The sequence below is a fragment of the Paralichthys olivaceus genome, chromosome 9 (assembly GCF_024713975.1).
Source record: "Paralichthys olivaceus isolate ysfri-2021 chromosome 9, ASM2471397v2, whole genome shotgun sequence".
Lineage (NCBI taxonomy): Eukaryota > Metazoa > Chordata > Actinopteri > Pleuronectiformes > Paralichthyidae > Paralichthys > Paralichthys olivaceus.
In genome coordinates this window covers 15,883,169-15,905,880 of record NC_091101.1, presented here as the reverse complement: position 1 = coordinate 15,905,880, position 22,712 = coordinate 15,883,169, and the positions used below count along the sequence as shown (strand labels likewise).

The window sequence follows — 22,712 nt, the reverse complement described above, 5'->3', positions numbered from 1 at the left end:
TGAAGGCAGTTGTTGAAAATTTAAAACACTAACATGGTCGGTACAGATTTCTTTTGGAAACAGAATGATATGTCTGTGTCTTGTCTATTGCTGATATGTTTATTTGTGTTTTGCATAAACACATTGGCCTGTGTACTTAATAGTGGTTAGCTGGGCATAGTAAAAGCCTTCTTAGTAACATTTAAGAACGCAGGCATTATGTTTCACTGGAGCCTCAGTTGTTATGTCTGAGTGCAGCCAGGTGCGTCGCTATCCATGGTGCTGAAAGTTCTTCCACTTCTCTTGAAAATGTCAACACCTGAGGACCGTGTAGCGTAGATTCTTTAAAATAACAATCTTTTAAAGAGGGAACTGAGAGTGTGCCTCCAGTCTGTTGATTCATAGAAATTATTGCTCATTAATTTCTCATAACACCAAACTTCTGTCCCCCTTGGCTATTGTTTTCATTGCTGCGTTGTTTGTTTTTTTAAATCACTATATTTTAGATTAACAGTACTGCAATAACGTTGTGGGTCGCATGGTGTCGGTATATTGTCAAATAGTGTCTCTCACACAGTTTTGTCTCCATGTCCAGCCCTGTTTTTGGTATTAAAAAGGCTTGAACACGAAACTAGCGCCATATCATTCCCGGCAGTGATTGGCGATGGAGCACAGTTGCCAAACGCATAACGCGGTATATTATTTCCTTATTACACTAGTTTAAAGTCCGGAGTTATTATTTTTGTCTGTCTATTTGCACATCATGGAACCAAGCGGACGACAGGCGTGGATAGAGCGATGGAGATGCGTCACCTACATGGTGGCATTGATGACATTATGGAGCGAAGCCTCAGCTCAGATTAGATATTCCGTCTCCGAAGAGGTTAAAGAAGGAAGTGTTGTGGGAAACCTAGCAAAAGACTTGGGAATTGACAAGGCGACGCTGAAAGACAGAGAGTATCGTATTGTCGGCAGTTCATCGGAACCGCTTTTCCACCTGAACGGAGACGACGGCATTCTGTACGTCAGTAGGAAAGTGGACAGGGAAGAGATTTGTGAACGAAGCGATGCGTGTGTGATCAACCTTAAAACGGTACTGGAAAACCCGCTGGAAATCCATTATGTGGCCATAGAGGTGCTGGATGTGAACGACCACTCCCCCGTTTTTCCAGAGAAAGAGAAACGGCTGCAGATATTTGAATCGACGTTACCGGGCGCAAGGTTCCAGCTGCAACCCGCCCGCGACCCAGACGGTGGTCAGTTTTCTGTTCAGCAGTACAAACTGAGTCACAATGACCACTTTCGTTTGGAGGTTAAGGAGCGAGGCGAAGACCGTAAAATGCCTTTCCTGGTTTTACAGAAGCAGTTAGACAGAGAGGCTGCGAGGGAACACAAGCTTCTGCTTTCAGCTATTGATGGTGGGAGACCGGCGCGCTCTGGAACAATAGAAATACTGATTGAGGTGCTAGATGTTAACGATAATTCGCCAGTTTTTACACAAGATACATATTCTGCTATATTAAATGAAAACACCACCCCTGGCACGTTAGTTATACAGGTTAATGCGACAGATGTGGATGCGAGTGCGAACAGCGAAATCGTTTACTCATTTGGCAAAGAAGTGGATTTAAATGTGCAAAAACTATTTACCATAGACGCAGAGACTGGAGAAATTAAAGTGATAGGTGTGATTGATTATGAAGAGAAGAAAAGCTATGAAATTGACATACAAGCCTCAGATAAAGGATCAATTCCTTTGTCCACTGACAAAACTGTGATAATAAAGGTAATCGACCTAAATGATAATCCTCCACAGATTGAAATCACGTCATTTTCCAAATCAGTTCCCGAGGACTGTAGAACCGGAACAACAGTAGCTTTGATCAGTGTCAATGATTTGGATTCAGGCCTCAATGGAAAAGTTTCTTGCTTTATACGCGAGGATGCTCCTTTCGCTATTTCTCCATCCCTGCAAGATTATATGTACGCCATAGTGACCAAGTCCAAACTCGACAGAGAAGAAAAGTTTTCTTATGAACTTACAATTGTTGCAAAAGACACCGGTGAGCCACCGCTCTCATCTGAAAAGACAATAACTGTTGTCGTGTCAGATAAGAACGATAATGTACCACAGTTCTCAGTGAGTCCGTATACGTTTTACATTACAGAAAATAATGACGGAGTAGCCCCGATCTTTTCTGTCACAGCATCTGATCTAGACGACGGTGAGAACGCGCGTATTTCGTATCACATTCAGCGGGAAAGCAGGGGAGACAGTGTTGGTCAGTTTTTAAATATAAACTCTGAGAACGGAGACATCGTGGCACTAAAAAGTTTCGACTTTGAAACAGTGAAAACTTTCCAGTTCCACGTTGTCGCGTCAGATTCTGGAACTCCGTCACTGAGCAGCAACGTCACAGTGAACGTGTTCATTCTGGATCAGAACGACAACGCTCCAGTCATCCTGTATCCAGTCAGCTCCAACGGTTCTGCTGAAGGTGTGGAGGAGATTCCCCGCAATGTGAACGCAGGACACTTGGTGACTAAAGTCAGAGCCTATGACGCTGATATAGGATATAACGGCTGGTTACTGTTTTCACTGCAGGAAGTTACTGACCACAGTCTCTTTGGTTTGGACCGCTATACAGGACAGATCAGAACACTTCGCTCATTCACAGAGACAGACGAGGCTGAGCACAAACTGCTCATACTGGTCAAAGACAATGGGAACGTGTCACTCTCAGCAACAGCTACTGTTATTGTCAAAGTTGTGGAGCCCAAAGAAGCGTTTGCAGCTTCTGATGTGAAAAGTTCAACAAAAGCAGATGAGGACAATAATGTGACTTTTTACCTGATGATAACTTTGGGCTCAGTTTCAGCTCTTTTTCTCATCAGTATCATTGTGCTGATTTCAATGCAGTGCTCAAAGTCCACAGACTTCACTTCTAAATATCTACAAGAGCCCAATTATGATGGGACACTGTGTCACAGCATCCAGTACAGATCTGGAGACAAACGCTACATGTTAGTTGGACCCAGGATGAGTATAGGATCTACTATAGTCCCAGGAAGCCATGCCAATACACTAGTGCTGCCTGACAGGAGGGGGACATCTGGAGAGGTAAGAAAAAGTCCTTTATGTCAGGTGTGTTCTGGTATGAGGGCTACTGACCCATGAGATGCAGTCCCTAATGATTTAAGGGCTAAAATACTCAACAACACCAGAACAGCTTTGACAAATTGACTCTAATTCATAATCAAGTGAAATGAGGAGGTTGTGTGTTCTTTTAAAAATTGAGTTATTGGATTACAGGTGGTTGTGTGGTTGGTTCCCACTGAAGATACCATGTTGTGTCTAATCTCAATAAATGAGGGAGATGTTACTCTATGCAGTAATAATCAAACTTCTTCTGTCCTCTACATCTCAGTCTGCTTTCTATTTTCAGACTTTCTGGAATTTTATGTTCAGTCCACTGACCGATGTGACTATTAATAATTTAAAATGGAAAGTGCCTATTTCAGACTGTGTGTGCTTGTGTAATGAATGCTTCAGTTCAGCAGATCTATGAAGGAGAGGTTTATGTTCAGTTCTTAAAAAAGTTTAGTCTATTCCTGTGGGTACTGTGTTAATCTTTATCTTATTTGCAAATATATGAGTGTGACAATATCTGTCACAGCCTTCCCTAACATATGCATCATTTGATTGACTGCATCTGCCTTCCATGTCTCTGCTTTTTCAGTTGCTAAATATCCTGACAGTTATTTGAAGAAGACATAACCTATATATTTTCTATTCAACAGAGATCACATGAATTGTGGTCTGTGTAGATCACATGCTCTTTGACATGTTTCCGATTTTTTTTTTCTGTGCCTATCCATTTGCGTGTGAACACAGACAGCGACTGGCCGGCTCACAATGTAAGTTGAGGTCTGTGCTCGCTGATGTAGTGGAGGTGATTCAATGGGCCATGAATGGCTGGAGCTATGACAGGGAGAGGGGGAGAGAGAGCCTGCGGATTGTGTGCAGTGAATCACAATGTACTGCCAGTCAGGTGGGGTTGGGACACTGTGCTTCAGCAGGCATCGCACTTCACTACAGGACTGCAAATACAGTGATCAATAAAATATTTTATATTTTTTTAATTTGACTGGCTTTAAACAGTGAAATTACTAGACAGTGATGCAAAGAACTACATACAGTTCTCACACACACACACGCACACATGCGCACACATGCACACACACACACACACACACACACACACACACACACACACACACACACACACACACACACACACACACACACACACACACACACACACTAGCTCCTGAGCAGATGATCGCTTTTATTCAACAAAAAAATAGGTCATATTGTATCACATGTGTGAAGGTCTACATGCTTCTTGGCTGATTCTCTGTCGAACACTGTGTGTTGCCCATAGCAACGCACTGGGAGACCCACCTCTCGGAGTCTACTGGTTTCCACATACTAGCATGCACTGAGCCTTCTTAGCAACAGCAGCGGAAGAGGATGAAGGAGGGAGGGAGGGATAGAGAGAGAGAGCAGTATGGGGGGAGGGGAAGAGGCTTTTGTACAACTCATCTATAGACATCTCACAATATTTAATGAAAATGGGTTTATTTAGAAAGAAACAGATTATGTCAACAACATCCCTATTTAAATCAGGCAGCAGATGGTGCAGATATAGAAACAATATTGAATCGTAGTTGAGCTTCTAATTAGATATTATTGTAATCTTTTCTCTCAAACAACTGGGTCAACCTTAGATTTCCCACCTATAGAAATGACTGTCAGACAAACGTGTGTGTATACAAAGCAGAGGAAACCAGTGTGCGGTCTGAACGCAGAAAGGATCAGTTCAGATTCAGAGTGGAGCAGCAGCTCTGCTTCATGGCGTTGAGGCTGGTCACACTATCGCTGCAGCTCCTCTGTCCAGTTTTATTCTTTGCTCCACGAGCAAAAACTACCCCTTTGCCTGTATGTATGAATATTTTATGCAAGGCATTTTTGATGTGTGTGTGAGGCATCATGTGCTCTTGCAGTAGTGCTATGCTGTGCCTGGACAGCAGATGCACAGAAAAAAAAGTGTTATTGATGTGACTGTGTCTCATTAAGAGAGAAGGATGATGTCGGTGGATCATTATTTCTCTCTGGTTGCACTGTGAGCTGGTTGAGTGTCTTTTACTGAACTGTAAGGAGCTTTAATTAGGATGCCATGGTACTTTTGGTTGCATCATTTGGAGGGAAAAAATGGATGAGACAAGGATGAACTGCAACTCGTGCCATTCAGAATAGATGTGTCTTTGAGCTACTGAAAAATCAACTCATTGTCTATATTCAACAATCTTTTTTAAATCTTCTTCCCATACGACTCAAAACTAGCTTATGAATACAGCATGTTTATCATATATACTCCCTGTGTATTTTCCCTGTGTATATGCTCTCTTTGGTGGAGTTGTGGCTGCTTGCTCTAGTGGCCTTGTCAGTCTGCTTGGCTGCTTCAGAAGATCCATGCAATTGTGTTTGTATTGCACAGTGCAATGACCCTCGTGTTTTACATGTCTGTATGTTGTCTTTGTTAAGCGAGTGAGAGCTTTTTTTTTCTCATTAAAGTGGACTCAGTGTCATGGGGTGCGAGGTTATAAGAGCAGTGGCTAATGTCAGGGGGAGAGAGGAGACACAACTGCTCACAGAGTGCAGACTGTGTGAACTGTAAATTCAGCAATTTGAGAGAGTTAGTCCTTTTGACTTTCCTTAGCAACCTTTTAAGGATCCCTCTGAACTATTTACTCACATTTTATTTAAAGCTTTCTAAACATGAGCATTGTTCTATGTGCGTTATTTCACTTTTTACTCTTCCTTCAAACTTGAAGTGCTGCCTTCTGATTTCCTGGGTTTCATTTTTTGTCAGCATTCCTATAGCAACCAAGTTTGACTTTGCCACATCAGGAGTAGGATCTTAATTCAGAACATTTCACCAATACGCTCCAGAAAGAGCAACATTCTTTTTACAGGGTGCAGATATAAAGTGATGAACTTATTAATACTGCCAATGAATTACATGATTACTTGACACCTGCACAATAAACAAGACCTTAGATGTAGATAACTTGATTTAACATTTTATCTAGGCTGGATTCAATTTTATATTTTATATGTTTATACTTCCATAAGTATTCCATTTTTTTTGTCCGAAATATCCCAGCATGTAATTGCAAAATGCAGAATATGTTGTTAGAGTGAACAGAAGACGCTTTAAGAATCAATCTGCTTTTCTTTGTCACTTAGAGAAATATTACAGCTTCAGGTCACTGTGATAACACCTAAGGATCTGCTCTTTCAAGATTTCTGGGTGCCAAGGGGATATGTCATTTCCTGATGAGTTTTTAGATAGTACAATATTGCTGTTATGCTAAAACATACCACTCCCTGCAGTACTTGCTGTTCTCATCTGCCTCTGCTCTGTTTTGTTACACACAGCACCCTGCTTTTCCCTCCACTGTTTTTTGCAGCTTCCCTCTCCATCTCCTCCACTCTTACCCTCCATATTGGAATTGCTGTTTCCCCCTCCCCCACCACACTCTTGCCCTCCTTTTCCCGCTTTATGTGTGTGTCCTTCGTTTCCTCTTTCATTCACCACCCTTTTCTATCTCCCCATCTTTTGCTGCTGTCTTTTCTGTGGTCCCTCTCTTCTCTCGTTTCTGCCACATGCTCTTTGGCTCCGCGTTGCTGTGCCTTATGCCTGTAGGGATGTGGCTGTCGATGCTGCATGTGTGCTGTTGTGTGTCAGTGGGGCACACTCTCCCTTATTGCTCAAGCTTTGTTGGAGGCGCCACTCACATTGAGGTCAGCGACAGTGATGGTAATCTAATTTACTCACATGGTACGGTACAAGGGAATCTGCTTCTATATTTATGTTCACACTTCACACACACCTCATCACACGTCGCACATACTCGTGCGTCTAAACAACCTTATTGCGAGACAGATTCACTGGAGAAAAAAAAGAAGGAGAAAGCAGAGCATGAGGAGAGTGTGCTCCCTCTCAGATAGAAACAAAGACACACCCTCAGTGAGTCAATTCAATCTAAGCCCTGCACCACAAATCACATGTCCTCTACTACTGCTATTGTTTAAAGCATGCCTTTGTTCATTATTCCAGAGTTGCATCTTCCCGCCTAAACCAAACTCTCTCCACTGAGCTGAGCCTGACACAGATGTCATCTTCCAAACGTTCAAAATTCACATAAACACTTGGGGTTGACTTACAAAGGTAATGTCACTGTTCAGTAATATTGAATATTGGGACCAACAGTAGCCACAGTCATTCCATGTCAATCAATATACAGTATACTTCATTACATGAAGGAATTGTTACTCTATGTGTTAGTTTGATCTCTGTTTTTACATCTGTGCCAGTCTCTCTGCCAATGTGCATCAAGCTTCCATGTGTTCTGCTCTTCTTGTTGCTTGTGTGTTAAACACCTTTCTGTTCATTTCTATCACCTGTAAGCCTTGTTTAGGTCAATAATGTTTTAAAGTCACTTTAACACACATTGTGATTGGAACATCACTAAGATAAGCCCCACCTATTGACTAATATGTTATTTGATTTCCTTACGCTTTGTGTAGCTTAAATGAGAAAAAAATGACAAGTGTCCAATGTGGAAATTAGGCGGATTTAAAACTTTTATCAGGCAGGTTATCAGTCATGAAAAAAGTTAATCTGTAATATTTAAACCCTTCAGTTATATGTCTTAAAAAAATTAAAAAAGAGAGTGGCTCAGGCCTGCCACTGAAACAATAGTTTAAGAAACAACTCTGAAACTGTATCAGCAGTCACAGAATTTTAGTTGAACAAAAATAATTAGATCTGTCTTTCTTCAACGACACAAGTTAAAACAAATTTCAATCATCTATTGACATATAAATATACAAGATGGATTCAGAATGCTTGTGACAATTTTCTATTTCTATGACACAGGTTATAGTTTTTTCTTTTTGGTTGGTGACTATTACACTGAGATTTTGTTGAATATAAATGTTTAAGGTGTTATTGTTGGGCCACATAAACCTCTCCTTGTTTATGTGTGTGTGTGTGTGTGTGTGTGTGTCAGTATCAGCACTTCCACTCCCCAGACTGTAAGGGACTTGGGTTTAGTGAATCAGGAGGTTGTTTTGTGAATTTCAGCAAACTCTGACACTGCGGCAGTGCAGCTTGTATTTTGTCAATAAAGTGTTAGCACATGTCTTTGCACTGCTGTTTGTTGAATGTAGAGAGGCAGAGAGGGGATGGACAAAAAGGGGAAATGTTCCTTCTCTGTATCAAGTTAGACACACCTATTCTCAGTGGTGCATTTACATGTTGTGACTTTGAGTCTTGTTAATTTAATTACATAAAGTATCCACTATTGTTTTCTGTACTGTATGAGCTAAATGAAGCACATGATGTCAACACTTATTAGTGTAACACTTTGTTGTGACATGCAGATACTTTGCTTTCTGTTGCCTCTTCACTAACAGGAAAAAAATCAGTCATTGAGCCAAAAAATCCTCTGCGAGCTAAATTCACAACTGTGGGCTGAGACTTCCTGGCACTGCTCCTTATCATCTGTTCTAGATTATGACCAGACTGGTTCAGAGCCATGTGTGGCTTTGATGTAAACTGGCTATATGGGTCAAACCTGTTTTTTGTTTTCTCCTGGCAATGAAGAGAAATACCAACACGTGACCTTTTGTATCATAGCACATGGTAACGATTTTTTAAAAGTCTGTACAACTATTTTTTCATCTCACTTCCATCGCTCCTATGACTGGTATTTTCTAAGCAGCTCTGACCCTCTTCCTCTCCCCTCTGCCCGGTTATATAAGCCCTCAGCTTCATCACATCTCAGTTCATTGACTCAAGGTTATGTGGATGAATCCTGTAGGTTGGATTTTTCTCCTCTCGTTTTAGACTCACTCAACTGCAGCTGAATCAAGGCACTGAGGCCTTTCTCCAGGGTGTTAGCCAGGCGAACTTCTTTGAGCAGTAACAACATTGCCTTAATGAAAACCCTTTGCACACATTATCTTCATGTGTCATTTCAAATCCTTGCTGGATGATATGAGCTTAGCTCAGGGTGCTGCATCATGCCCATGTGTTCTTTTGCTTCATTTTTAATGATCTGACCATGTAACATTTCACCAGGAATAATAATTTGAATACTATGATGGTGCTGAACAACATGTAGTATTCCATACTGTATATATAGTGTCAGTCAGTCTGTCTGTCTGTCTGATGTAATAACCTGTGTTTGGTAGCTGTGTTAAGTACAGTTAGCCCTGTGCTTTTTTTCCTGAATCAACAGAGATCAGAACAGATGTGGGTCTGCTCTGCTAATGTTGGCATCAGTGCTCATACAGCCACAACATCTGCTGCATGTGCTTAGTTCATCACCGCCTGCCTGGAGGATTGAACTGACTGAGGGGTCAGCGCAAGGCTGGGTGCAAGACAGCCCTCCATCGAGTGGAAAACTATAGTGGAGACATATATAGAGTAGCCATTGCGTCCAGTGAAGTGTCCTGAGATCTAGATGTAGGGGATTAGGGTTGTGATCTCTGACTGAGTGGACGTATGAATGGGTGAGGGGAGACACACGGTCCGTTAGTAAGAGGATTGCCTTCTTACAGCAGTATCCCTGCACTGCTCACTGTGGTGGAGATGTGGTAGATGCTCACACACTTCGTGCCATGCACTTGTCTGATTAATTCCATATGTTGTATTTATTTCTGGCCATGCATGGATGGGATCAGATGTTGGCTGTTAGAAGGATCCACTCTGCCCCTGCAGTGTTTCTACTCCCCCTGTGGCTATTTGTCCCTGCCCCCACTAATGACTCTGGGTAATTTCTTATGGTATAGCAAGTGTATTCTTCCTACTCAGGTATTCAAAAAAACAAAGCTGCATATTCTAACTTAATACTTGTAAGTGGAGATAAGACATAATTCGATTAAGAGTCTGTTACAGGCCATTTTCTGTCATTTGTGTTTAGATTTTAGACAAAATCACTTACTCCATCTGCTCAGACTTGACTGCATCTAAACTGTGTAAAAACCAACACAGAAACCGTTTTGTATGGATCTTTTTTTGAGTGTTTTTAATTACTTCAATATTGAGTGCGCAGAGTGCTCCGGTCATACTGGGCAGAACTTTGTAAGCTCATGGAGATATTTGTGTTGGGCGAAGCGCATGCTGCTGCTGTTAGGTGACAAGCATGAAAATGTGCAGCTTTTCATGTTATAAGTTTAGAATTGCATGATTACTGTTAGATCAACACAAACAAGCCTGAGTGGTATGCTGTAAATCATAATTTTCTTTGTTTCTATTCATCCCTAAATGTTAAAATTTTAAAAAGGTGCAAGTTTCCACATGTCACAGATGGTTTTACTCCGAAACAACTCTTTCTCTTGATGCACTGAGCTTATGCAGTAGCAGAAATATAATGTATTGATCTATGGTCCCTCAGGGCTGCAGAGTCACTGTGCTGGTATCAACTGTGTGTGATCACATGACAGAGAGAAAGCCTGGTTAGAAAGCTAAAGCCAAAAAACATGTTATAAATGTTCTTCTTATTTTAAAAGGATCTGAACATCACCTTTCAGTGTGGACCAGTGAGCTGTTCCGAACAGTGACTCATCTCGTCCCACATTTAGCTCTCCATTTTGCAAAGTTGGTCTGCTGCGTTTATTTTTAGATGAACCATCTGTCGTTAAAAAAATCAAATCACGACCTTGGGCATTTTGGGTTAATGTGAGTATTATTCTATCACGATATTAGGGAGATTATCTTATATCATGTCCTGCAGCCACACACACTTCAGCTGTGTGTGTGTGTGTGTGTGTGTGTGTGTGTTTGTGTGTTTACAGGCATGGTGATCACTATATATTCTTCCATGTTCCCCACCATCTTATGAAGTGGGTGCATAGTATGAAAAGGAAAAAAAAACGAGACAAGGGTGTGAAAGAAGAGTGATGATGCTGTAGGCCTGACTCATATCCCACTCTCTCCTCCCGCCGACTGTCTCCATCTCCCTCTCTCCGCCTCCTCCCCTGCTTTTGTTCTCCTTATCACTACCCCACTTTACAACACTGCGTGCTATCCCTCTCATCTTAACCTTTTACTGGATTCTTTTCCTTTGCGTTAACTTGTTTCTCAGATCCTTGTAATTGTTTTTACATCTCATCATTCTCATTCTTAAACCAAGAATCCCTTTCTGTGTTCTTCATCCCTCTCCACCTCCTACGCATCCTGATTTCCTCTGGCTGCTGCTCTCTCTGATGCCCCCTCCTGTTTCTCCATGTGACTGCAAGCCGGTAGAAAATGGCTGACACCTTTTTGGAGGCTGGGTTACGCCCTCCCTTGTTCTCTCTCATCTCTCCCTTTTTTCATTTGAGTCCGCTATTCTTAGTTTGGCTGCAGTTGGGAAAAAGAGCTTTAGTCATTCATCTTCCCTCTCTTTCTGACACGGCCTCTCCTCTCAATTGCACTTCCTCTTTCATACTGCTGCAAGTGGAGCTGAATATGTCCCAGCACTGTTCTCTGTCTCTCAGCCCCATGTCTGAGGCAGAAGTAGGGAGATGGGGAGCACAACCATATCTTTACAGCCTCAGGCCAAAAAACAAAAGACCCTCTGTGTGTGTGTGTGTGTGTGTGTGTGTGTGTGTGTGTGTGTGTGTGTGTGTGTGTGTGTGTGTGTGTGTGTGTGTGCGTGTGTGTCCTGTAAATGACCTCAGTGTGATTTTCAAAAACAGGCTCTTTCAAATGATAATCCTTGTAGATGCTGCTGTGTCACATATTGAATGATAGTGTGAAGGTGTACATAATCTACTGTCAAGGTTTAACATGTGTCACTCCAACACTAAAATCTCTATCTAATCTGTCAGAATTTGTAGAAGCATACACTTTTTTTTAGTTTAGATTCAGTTTTAGGTGAAACTGTGTCTTTGTGTGTCTCAACTAACATGTGATCATTCAGCTCAGGCCTCAGCGCCACTGTCAGTGTGTCACATCATGCTTTTTCTCTATGCTCAGTCTGATGGTTTAGATATGAGCAGAGATTCATAGCAGATAACAAGATCAGGTATCACGTGATGAACTGAATTAATACATGCACACCAAACTAAGTCGTCCAGACTAGATACTGAGCCAGATAATCTAAGCATCACATTACAGATAATAAAGTGAAAATCTGCTTAATGTGAGTAAGAGGAGCAAAATTGAGGCAACAGAGGTGTTCAAATAAAAAAAACATGACACCCAAGTAATGAGGAGTTTGGTCGGTTTATTTACAGGCAACTGTTAAGGGGATCTTTGTGATAAGACTGCAGTGTAATTGTTCCCTAAGCTCTTGTTTACTCCCTAATGTTCATCCTAATCCAGATTCACTTTGGTTTGTCCTCTAACTGAGAACTGGAGTAAATTGTGCCGGTGTGTCTCTCTAGTGTATATAGTAAGATGAATATTGACAAGCAATCAGAATGTAACGTTACCGTGCAGTTATTAAACCAAATACTAGATGTCCATGTGATGTATATAATGTAATTACTCGTGGCACCAAATGCTTTAAATCACAAAACATTGTGCATGTTTCTTCAGGTGTTTTGAATGGGAAATTCCTGTCAGAGCAACTGTTTCAATTGTACCACTGCTGTCAGCATTCCCAGCTGTCCTGGATTAAGGCTTGTGTAAAGTGGTAATTCTACTGTGGTGCTCCTCTAATGCGATTAGGTGGAATCATCTTAATGATGCCGTGAAGAGTCAAGCAGCACACAGTGTACGGATGCTACTTTCCCTCAAATTACAGACTATAATCTGCAGGCTGCTTTTATGTTTTTACCTCTGTAGGCCTACTCTGTGTCTGTTTTGACCTTGTCTGTCATCTGTGCATTAACTGTCACAGTTACACATAAAAGCCATAAATCTCTAATCTTAGCACAATTTTATTAAATTCATTTACAGTCTTTTCTATGTGTCAAATATTTACTCTCAGAATAACAAATACAATTCAACAGCACCACAAACGTCAACCTCAAAAAACACATTAATTAACATTTAACACAATTCACAACATACAACTCACACACAAGCTGAAAAGCATCTTGACCTATACTCATCATCCTCACTGCAGTATAAGAAGCCTCTTTTACTACGCATGCTAGGCTGACGTCCATGTAGCTGTTTAAGTTTTGATGCTGACGAGAGTGGTGGATGGTGTTTGCTATTCTCAGAGAGCGGTCGCGATGGAGCACAAGCTTAAATGATTGGTAGGCAAGTCATTATTTTATATATAGTTATCTTCCCTTTCCATGAAAAAGTGGAGCAACCTTACAAAACCATTTCAACCGTTTCCAGGATCTGATCCTCTGCAGGCCAGCACTCTCCTCTATTATTCAGACCCTTTTTTTTTTTTCTTTTTTTTTTTAAAGAAATTGGCCAAGCCCTAGTGCAGCAGGCTGCCTGCACCTGCAATGCATTTCACATGCAGCACTGCCTGCTGCATATTCAATGCTTCATGACAGATAAGAAAGTAAAAATAGACATTGCACAGACTACATACATGTATAATGTGCTATTGCAAGGACAATATTGATGATACAGATTCTTCCACACACAAGTCAAAAACGATTTGACGTCGTAGACAACATGTGCAAGTACTCCAGTAAAGATCCCTTGTATTCTGCAGTTTTCAGCTGTGTGTGATTGAATTATTTCTCTCACTACACCTCTTTGTTTTGATATGCATCAGCACGGATGGGAATACGCAGATATTGTTAGACACATCCACATCTCCTCTTCCATCTGGGCGAGTTGACGTTTTCATTTCCGGAGAGAAGTGTGGCAGACACCGAGGCTGCTAGTGTGTGAGTGTGCTAATCTAATATAAGGGCTTTATAGCTTCCCCTGCCTCTGACACCAGTGAGTCCGCCTGCATGCGCATGTGGAAACTGCTGTGGAGAACAAAGAAAGGGGTGAAAAGACTCCCCCTTGTGGCAAAAAATGAAAATTACTCGCTGCTTCAGTGCAGTATGTGTGTCTGTGTGTCAATACATTCAATTATTTAGCATGTTGACGCTCTGTATGCTGTGGCCCATCGACTGGTACTGCTACCGAGCCTTTTTGTGTCAGTATTGATCGGTAGATAGCGGGTCCTGGCCCATTTTTTCCGTTCTGTCTGATTTAAGCCAAACACAGCCCATGCCCTCATCCCCAGGGAACCGTGTGATTGACAAATCTGGGTTATCCATGCCTGACTGCTAGATTTATTCTTAATCCCACACAAAAAATATTCGGTTTAGGCTGTTGCTCTGTGTGTGAGAGAGAGAGAGACAGTGGGAGATAATGAGCGAAATAGAGAGTGTAAAGACAGCCTGTGTTTCCTCTATTATATTACATTATTTGCGCAATATGGAGAAGAAGAGGCGTCTAAGCCCAAAAGTAATCTGCATTTGAATCCATAGGTCTGTGTGTGAGTGTGAAAATGGAGGAATAGATGTCCTGTCCTTGGTGCACAGTGTGTACCGTGTGCTCATAAAGAGGGGTGCGGAGGAGGGGGGTGCAGGGAGGGGCTGTGACGAGGTCTGCATCTGCGTCACTATGGATACAAGGGAGGGAGGCAGTGAATTAATTACGGGTGCTCCCTGTGAAATCACTGATCTATCGGACACTGCCTTTGTCGCTAGGCACAATGTTGAGCCAATCAGAGTGTCGGTTACACAGTCACATTGATCCAAGCTGATCAATCAGATTGTTATGTCACCTCTGCTGTCACCAGAGTATATTATGGATCCTTTTTAATTATTTGCAGTTTCCACAGATGGTGTGTAAAATTAAACCACCCCTGCTGTCACAGCCTGTTTGCTGGGGTTATATTTTAACATTTTATTTGCCATAGAGACACAAACATGACATCTCACTTAAATATACATGAATAAAATTCAGGCACTGACAAACATTGTTTCTCTTTGTGCTCCTCTCCCCCACCCTTTACTTTTCTAACTGTCACAACACACACACACACACACACACACACACACACACACACACACACACACGAACATAACACAGACCCTGATCATTCATTCCTAAAAATAAAAAAAAATCACTGCAGTATGCTACCAATGACTATTAATTAAATATTCCTGACCAACCCTGTTTCAGTTGACTTTATGTAATGACAGATATGATAGAACATGTCTAATGTGATGAGGATATTTCATCTTTCACAGTCCATGGCATCTTTGTAAGGCGCATGCCTTTATGAACATGCTTTTACTTAATAGAAACAATAGCTAGAGAGGGTGCATTGAAATTATCAAAGTGTCTGTCAATCTGTAAAGAAGCATAGACAGTACTGTATGTAAAATGCATTAGAATACTAGTTAGTTAGATTAACAATGTGGGAATTAAAATTAAACTCAACTGTTCTGTCTCTCAAATTAACCGATGGCAGCTTGTGACACCACTGAGTGGAACAATCTCTTCAGCAACACTGATGTGCTGTTTTTCCTGCCTGTTGTTTTACAGTCGAGTAACTAATTATGTGATATTTGGGCATTGTGCCATTACTTTCCAAATGAGTGAACACTGTGGTACTGTGCTTCTAGTTTTATCTCAGGGGTGTGTGCATGTGTGTGTTTGGGCATCCTCCATATTGCTGTGTCCTGGTTTTCATCTTGTTCCGGCTCATGTTTCCATGGACCCGCCCCTGTCCTACTTCCTCCAGAAACCAGCGGAGGCGAGCACAGATTTAGAAATAAATGATTAAGTGGCGGTTGGATTAAGTTCTGAGAGTGATTAATATTTCCCCCCACGTCTTTCTCTGTTCCCTCATATGTCAGATAAATATTACCTTTGTGTTGTTTGTATTGCATATGTGACTGTGGTCATCTAGTACATGCAAATTATTGTATGGGATTCTGTGCTTGTCTGTGTATTGATGTTGATGCTACATACCAAAACAAATCTATTTCTCCTTCCCCCAAATTTTAATTCATTTGTGTTCCTATTCTGAAATCTCAATTCCAAAAAGTATTTTTCCATTACATTACACCAGTCTTTCACATCCTTATCTCTATTCATCTCTCTACATTTTCAGCAGATCTAAGTCACTTCAGTGCTGCTGCATTTGGGTGTGGTTCTATAGTCACACAGTAAGAGCCATACCACAACTGTTTATCAGAGAATCGGCAGAGAATGTGGTGAATTATGTTCAGCAGCACATCAGCACACAAAGAAAAAGGTCTCATCAATAACAAGATACACACTGAGTAAAGAAGGAAACATGCAAAAGGAGTAGGTTGCCCCCTTGTGTCGTGATGGGCACTACTCTACACAAAAACAGCACAGTGACATCAGTATCTCGTCACACAAACCAGGATGTGGTGTGCAGACTGCAGAAGTGGGGGTGGTCTCCCGGGCCCATAGAGGGAGCAGTGGGTTGAGCATGGCAGTGTGCAAAGGTCACCCTTTCTGTGGGGCTGTGGGGGTGGTAGGAGAAGCAGGCACTGCTGCTAAAGTGGATATGTCAAAGTGAATATGGTGCTGCAGTACTACATTACCAATGCATGAGCAGCTCAGCTGTAGCCCTGGACAGCCGACATGCACAGAAGTGTGGTTTGTGTTTTGGAGATGCTCAGAAAGATGAAAGTTCAGAATGAAACTGAACAGTTGTGCACAGAAATGTGGAGGTGGAAATCAAGTAGTCTATTACTCCTACCTTTTTTTTTTTTTTAAATAAACCCATTTGAGTGTATATGTGTCTGTGTGTTGCTATGGAGATAAGAGAGCTGTGTAGAAGGAGAGAGGGAAGGGGGGAGGGTCTCGCCTTGGAGCATGTTCAGATAGCACCCTTCCCCCACCTCCTCTTACACAAATGCACAAACGAATAGTGAGGTACACACCCTGGCAACACACGTTCACTCACTCACACGTTCACTCACTCACTCACTCACACACTCACACACTCACTCACTCACTCACTCACTCACACACACACACACACACACACACACACACACACACACACACACACACACACACACACACACACACACACACACACACACACACACACACACTATGCTAAGGACTACCATGAAATCATTAGTATGGAGGAGATTCAGAAGCTAACTTGGTGACTGTATGTGGTGGAAGCCCTTTAATTATGCAGTGAACACGCCTCAAACGCTGCTGTCGACTGCTTCCGCCCATGCCACCCCCTCCCCTCCCCTTCTCTCTGCTGTCATGGCTTCATGCTGTTTCTCCTTCAACTTCACCACGTGAAAGGTATAAACCACAGACAGATAAGCAGGTTAACTTGCACACATGTATTTAACCACAGGATTTATTATGCATGGCTCCCAATGTGCAGGGAGAAAATACTGTGTATTTTTTCCTAAACTGCCATTTATTCTCTATTAATTATTCAGCAAACCAATTATCATATCCTCAGGAAATGTGACTTTGATCAATGCAAAGAGAATTCATAAATAAAAACTGAGGGACTTTGTTTACCAACTAATACTTTATCGATCAGAGCAGCACGTGTGAATTTATGCATATTTGCACTAGTGCATACAGAACTATTTATAGATTCATTGACCCCTCTGCAGGTGCTTCCCAGAGGAGCCGTATCTGGAATTGGCGGACCAGGCTTAATGTGTTCAGCATCTGTTACATCTGCAGGATACAATCAGGGTTTCCTCTACAAGGCCTGTTAACCTTTCAGTACTACAGCCTCTATACTGTATGTGGGCTAAGGAATACATGCTTCACTTGTGGATCGTAGACAATATTGTAGCTTTATTTATCATTTCTTGGAAAAGTGCAACTTGTGAAGGTGCAGGTGCTTATGAAAACAATTAAATGGCTTGTGCATTTGGCCTAGAAAATAAGGTCATGGTGTCAGCAGGCCACAAAGCAGATTGGACGCCTGGGTGATTTCTCTAACGTGCTGAGTAAACTGTCGCATCATGATCATTATGTGTCATACAATCCAGTCTGAAGTCCGATAAGGTCGCTGCTGCAGCGTTGGCAGTGACCTACAAATGAATCATTGAATTTCATCTTCTGTGGCTGATAAACCAGGTGATCTTTGCATGTGTGCGTTTGTATATATGTAAATAACCTACAACAGGCTCTATCCATTGTACTCGCATTTATGGGACTATTTTGGGTTGCCATACGTAAGGAAAATTTAACAGGTCACAGCTATTATTGTTATTGCTGTTTGGGGTTAACAGATGACTGAGGCTCAGTGTGTGATGGTTATTAATATTTTCAAATCAAATCATGTTATCTACGGAATGGAAATGGGACAGGAGTTTCTGAATCCAGGGCTTAATCCTCGGATTAAAGATGAGAGAAATGTTCATAAACTCACGTCTACACTCTGGGGGAAAACACAGTGAGAGAAGCCACAGCACCCAGACATCTCCCCTGTGCTGATGCATATACAGCAGGACAATACTGCTCGATTAAATATATTTATTGGCCTTGAGGTTGACATAGAAAAACCAAAACAAGGAGAAGGGCGTTATGTGAGTTGGGTGGCAAGAAAATGTATTATTTATTTCTAAAATATATTGTTTGTCCAGTATCAAGCCTTACTTGTACTTTATATATAAAACTGTATGTGGTAATTTAATGCCATAGTAATAATTCATATATGGAGGATTAAATCTGAACTACTAGGAATGGCTCACAGGTTATCATAGAGGCAGAGATAGAGATGCAGACAGAGAGAGAGAGCAAGAGAGAGAAAGATATCTAGAGATACAGACAGTGAAAGATAGAGAGAATGAGATACAGAGAGACTGACAGAAAAAGAGATGAAAATAAAAAGAGACACAGTGTGATAGAGATGCAGACAGAGAGGGAGAGACAGACAGATATTTAGAGAGAGAGAGATAGAGACAGAAAAAGAGATGCAGACAGAAAGAGAGACAGAGACAGAGAGGGGTAGAGAGAGACAGAGACAGAGATAGAGATGAAAATAAGGAGAGACAGCGTGATAGAGAGATACAGACAGAGAGGGAGAGATACAGACAGATATCTAGAAAGAGACAGAGACAGAAACAGAGATAGAGACACCAAGACAGAGAGGGATGCAGACAGATAGCATCCCCATCTCACTATCTCTCTTTTTGCCTCTCTCTGTGTAGCAGATAGAGAAAGAAAGAGGGAGGGAAAGAGAAATAGAGCGAGAGTCTTTAAATAAGTGGAGACTGAACACGGTCACAACACATCAGGGCCGTGATGTGCTGTCCATGGTGCTGAAATGTAATTTCCAGCTTTCTGGTAAACGATTCAACAGCGCACAGACTTTAAACCAAAGCAATTGGCTGCTTTAGAGGACACACATTATATTTTCCTTATTATCTGCATTTTACTTCCTTTACCACGTGGCGTCAGTGTTGGTCCATCTGGGACAGCGCTACTCTCTGATACAACTAAGCCCCTCCTGTTTTCAGACGATAGGGACGTTTCCTCAGTCTTTGTTATAAAGAGGCAGAGGACGGTGGAAGAAATAGTGGATTTTCCAACCACATAAACAGCTCACCTCAGCTGATATCTTCCATACAGCTTGACAATACCGGGCAGAACTATGCCTTCGCCTTGCAGATGGAGCTATTTGGGGATATATCTGGGTCTTTTTCTGCTGGATTGTTATTGGGAAACGGTGTCTGGGCAGCTCTCCTACTCCATCTCAGAGGAGCTAAACCCGGGGAGTCCAGTTGGAAATATTGCAAAGGACCTAAACCTTAATTCACAAGAGTTGGAATCCCGTATGTTTCAGATCGTTACTGGATCAAAAAGGAAATTTTTCGAGGTAAATCTAAAGACTGGTGTTCTGCATGTCAGTGAGAGAATAGACAGAGAGGAGCTCTGTGCAGAGGAACTCAAATGCTCAGTAAGTGTAGAAGCTGTGATTAATAACCCTTTAAAGCTGTATCGTATTGATGTAGACATTTTAGATGTAAATGACAACGCCCCATTGTTTACAACCAAATTACAGAATTTGTATATCGCAGAGAGCACGTTACCAGGAGTGAAATTCGCCTTATCTGAAGCAAGTGATGCAGATGTGGGGAGGAATGGAGTCAGTACTTACAAATTAAGCCAGAATGAGCATTTCTCGCTGGCTGTGCACAAAGCAGGTGATGGTGCGTCTGCTGAGTTAGTGCTGCAGAGAGCGTTAGACCGAGAGAAGCAGCCTGTCATCACTATGACGCTGACGGCTATTGATGGAGGGAATCCTGCGAAATCAGGCACCTCACAACTTGTTATTAATGTTTTAGATAATAATGATAACATTCCGATATTCAGCGAAACGTTGTATAAGACAAAAATCCCAGAAAACACACCCGTGGGCACAACAGTAATCGCAGTGAACGCCACGGACGCAGATGAGGGACTGAACAGTGAGATTGTGTATTCGCTGAGAAGCAAAGATCAAGATCGCGTGCTCGATATATTTGAAATTGACAGTCAAACTGGTGTCATTAAGGTAAAAGGCAATATAGACTTTGAGGAGAGAAAGGCGTTTGAGATACGCGTGGAGGCAAGTGATAGAGGCCAGCCTCCCATGTCTGCTCACTGTAAGGTGCTGGTTGAAGTGGTGGACCTGAACGACAACGCTCCGGACATCACTGTGACGTCACTGCACAACACAGTGAGAGAGGATGCGAGTGTCGGCACCGCGGTTGCGCTGGTGTCAGTCCTCGATAGAGATGGTGGGAAAAACGGTGAGGTGAAAATCCAGATTAAAAACGAGGTGCCACTCAAACTCGAGACAAACTACAAGAACTATTATTCTCTGTTAGTTGCCGGACCCCTGGACAGAGAGGCGGTCTCTAGATACAACGTCACCATCGTGGCAACAGACTCCGGAGCCCCGCCTCTCTCCAGCACCAGTATAGTTTCTATACGAGTTTCTGATGTGAACGACAACGCGCCTCGGTTCCCACAGCCGCTGATTAACGTGTACGTGAATGAGAACAGTCCAGTGGGAGCAGTTATTAAAAAAGTGACTGCAACTGATGCTGACATTGACCAGAACAGTCAGGTGAGCTACTCGTTTTTACAAAGTAACAGTAACCCACTACCATTATCTACAATGGTGAACATCAACTCAGAGACAGGAGATATAATCAGTCTGCAGTCGTTTAACTTCGAGGAGTTAAAAACATTTCAGTTTAAAGTTCAGGCCACAGACTCTGGTGTTCCTCCGCTCAGCAGCAACGTGACTGTGAACGTTTTTATCCTGGATGAGAATGACAACAGTCCTGCGGTTCTTTCTCCATATTCTGAGCACGGCTCCGTTAACAGTGAGAGCATCCCCTATTCTGCTGAAGCGGGATACTTTGTGGCAAAGATCAGGGCTGTAGACGCAGACTCTGGATACAACGCGCTGCTTTCTTATCACCTCTCTGAGCCCAAAGGTAACAACCTCTTCCGGATCGGAACCAGCACCGGGGAAATCAGGACTAAGCGGAGAATGAGTGACAATGACCTGAAAACTCACCCCTTGGTGCTGCTGGTTTCTGATAGCGGAGAACCCTCCCTGTCAGCTACTGTGTCTATAGATGTGGTGGTGGTTGAGAGCACAGCTGACATCCAGACTCAGTTCAGACACGTGCCCACAAAGGACGATGGCTTCTCTGATTTAAACCTGTATCTGCTGATCGGCATCGTGTCGGTGTCAGTCATCTTTCTGCTGAGCCTCATCACTTTAATTGCTGTCAAATGCCACAGGACAGACAGCAGTTTCAGCAGGTACAGCGCCCCAATGATCACAACCCACCCTGACGGGAGCTGGTCTTACTCTAAAGCTACTCAGCAGTATGACGTCTGCTTCAGCTCAGACACGCTCAAGAGTGACGTAGTGGTTTTCCCCGCGCAGTTTCCGCCTGCAGATGCGGAACTGATCAGTATAAACGGAGGAGACACTTATACCAGGACTCAGACTTTACCCACCAAAGAGAAGGTGAGTGAACAGTTAAAAAAGTCTTATCTTATGTTATTATTCTCGAGGGCTGGTGTTGAGAACATGCGGCTCCTCGTTTCCTTTGTTTTATATATTAAAAAAAAAACGATGCTACGACTTATGGTTACATTTGTAAATGTGTTTTGTTTGTCATGTTGTAGTACTTGGCCGAAGCATAGTGAAGCCATAAACAGTGAGACCTTCAGTAACTATTTTGAGACCCTTACTGCAATATGTGTTTGTTTCGTTGTCCATGGTGCTGAACTCTCAGCAAAGTGTATGTGTGTAGTTTTTGCGCAAAACCCTTGTTGCGGGTGTTATCAAGCATATTCATCTGACTTTTGTTGCAGTTCTTTATATTTGCTAAAGCATGATGTGTACCAGATATATTCTCCCCAAATTAATTCCTCTTTAATTTGTGGATTTAAAGAACACTCCAGAGTTATTTCATTACTTCTCTATGACACGTTGTCTGTGAATACGTGGCCTAAATAAGGGAATTGTGTATTTTAACTTATAGTTAGTGCAGAAGAATGTAGGTTATTTCTGTTTTGTGGTGAGTGTAGTTATTTCACATGACCACATGAGGACATTGCAGACCATGACATTTTTATTATCCTCTTTGTTGCTTGAGGCTCCTCCCAGATTCAGATGATGAAGACGAGGATGTTTCTCAGTGC

General features: G+C 42.2%; 2 protein-coding genes across 15 annotated transcripts in view; both read left to right on the top strand.

Annotated features, from left to right (window-relative positions):
• The window catches only part of LOC109642908 (protocadherin alpha-C2-like), a 167,555-nt gene that overhangs the window by 64,621 nt on the left and 80,222 nt on the right, over positions 1 to 22,712 (top strand). Inside the window, exon 1 of one of the 14 annotated variants that reach the window (XM_069532014.1) lies at positions 612 to 3,100. The exons of the other annotated variants lie outside the window; for them this stretch is intronic. Coding sequence (XP_069388115.1) covers positions 743 to 3,100 — 2,358 coding nt within the window. The 5' untranslated portion in view covers positions 612 to 742. Of the gene's footprint in view, positions 1 to 611; positions 3,101 to 22,712 lie in introns of those variants that run through there. 14 annotated transcript variants of the gene reach the window in all.
• On the top strand, positions 19,882 to 22,542 carry LOC138411499 (protocadherin alpha-3-like). Its single transcript, XM_069532028.1, has one exon. It carries the CDS (start codon positions 20,272 to 20,274, stop codon positions 22,525 to 22,527), a length of 2,256 nt encoding a protein of 751 aa, XP_069388129.1. The 5' UTR covers positions 19,882 to 20,271; the 3' UTR covers positions 22,528 to 22,542.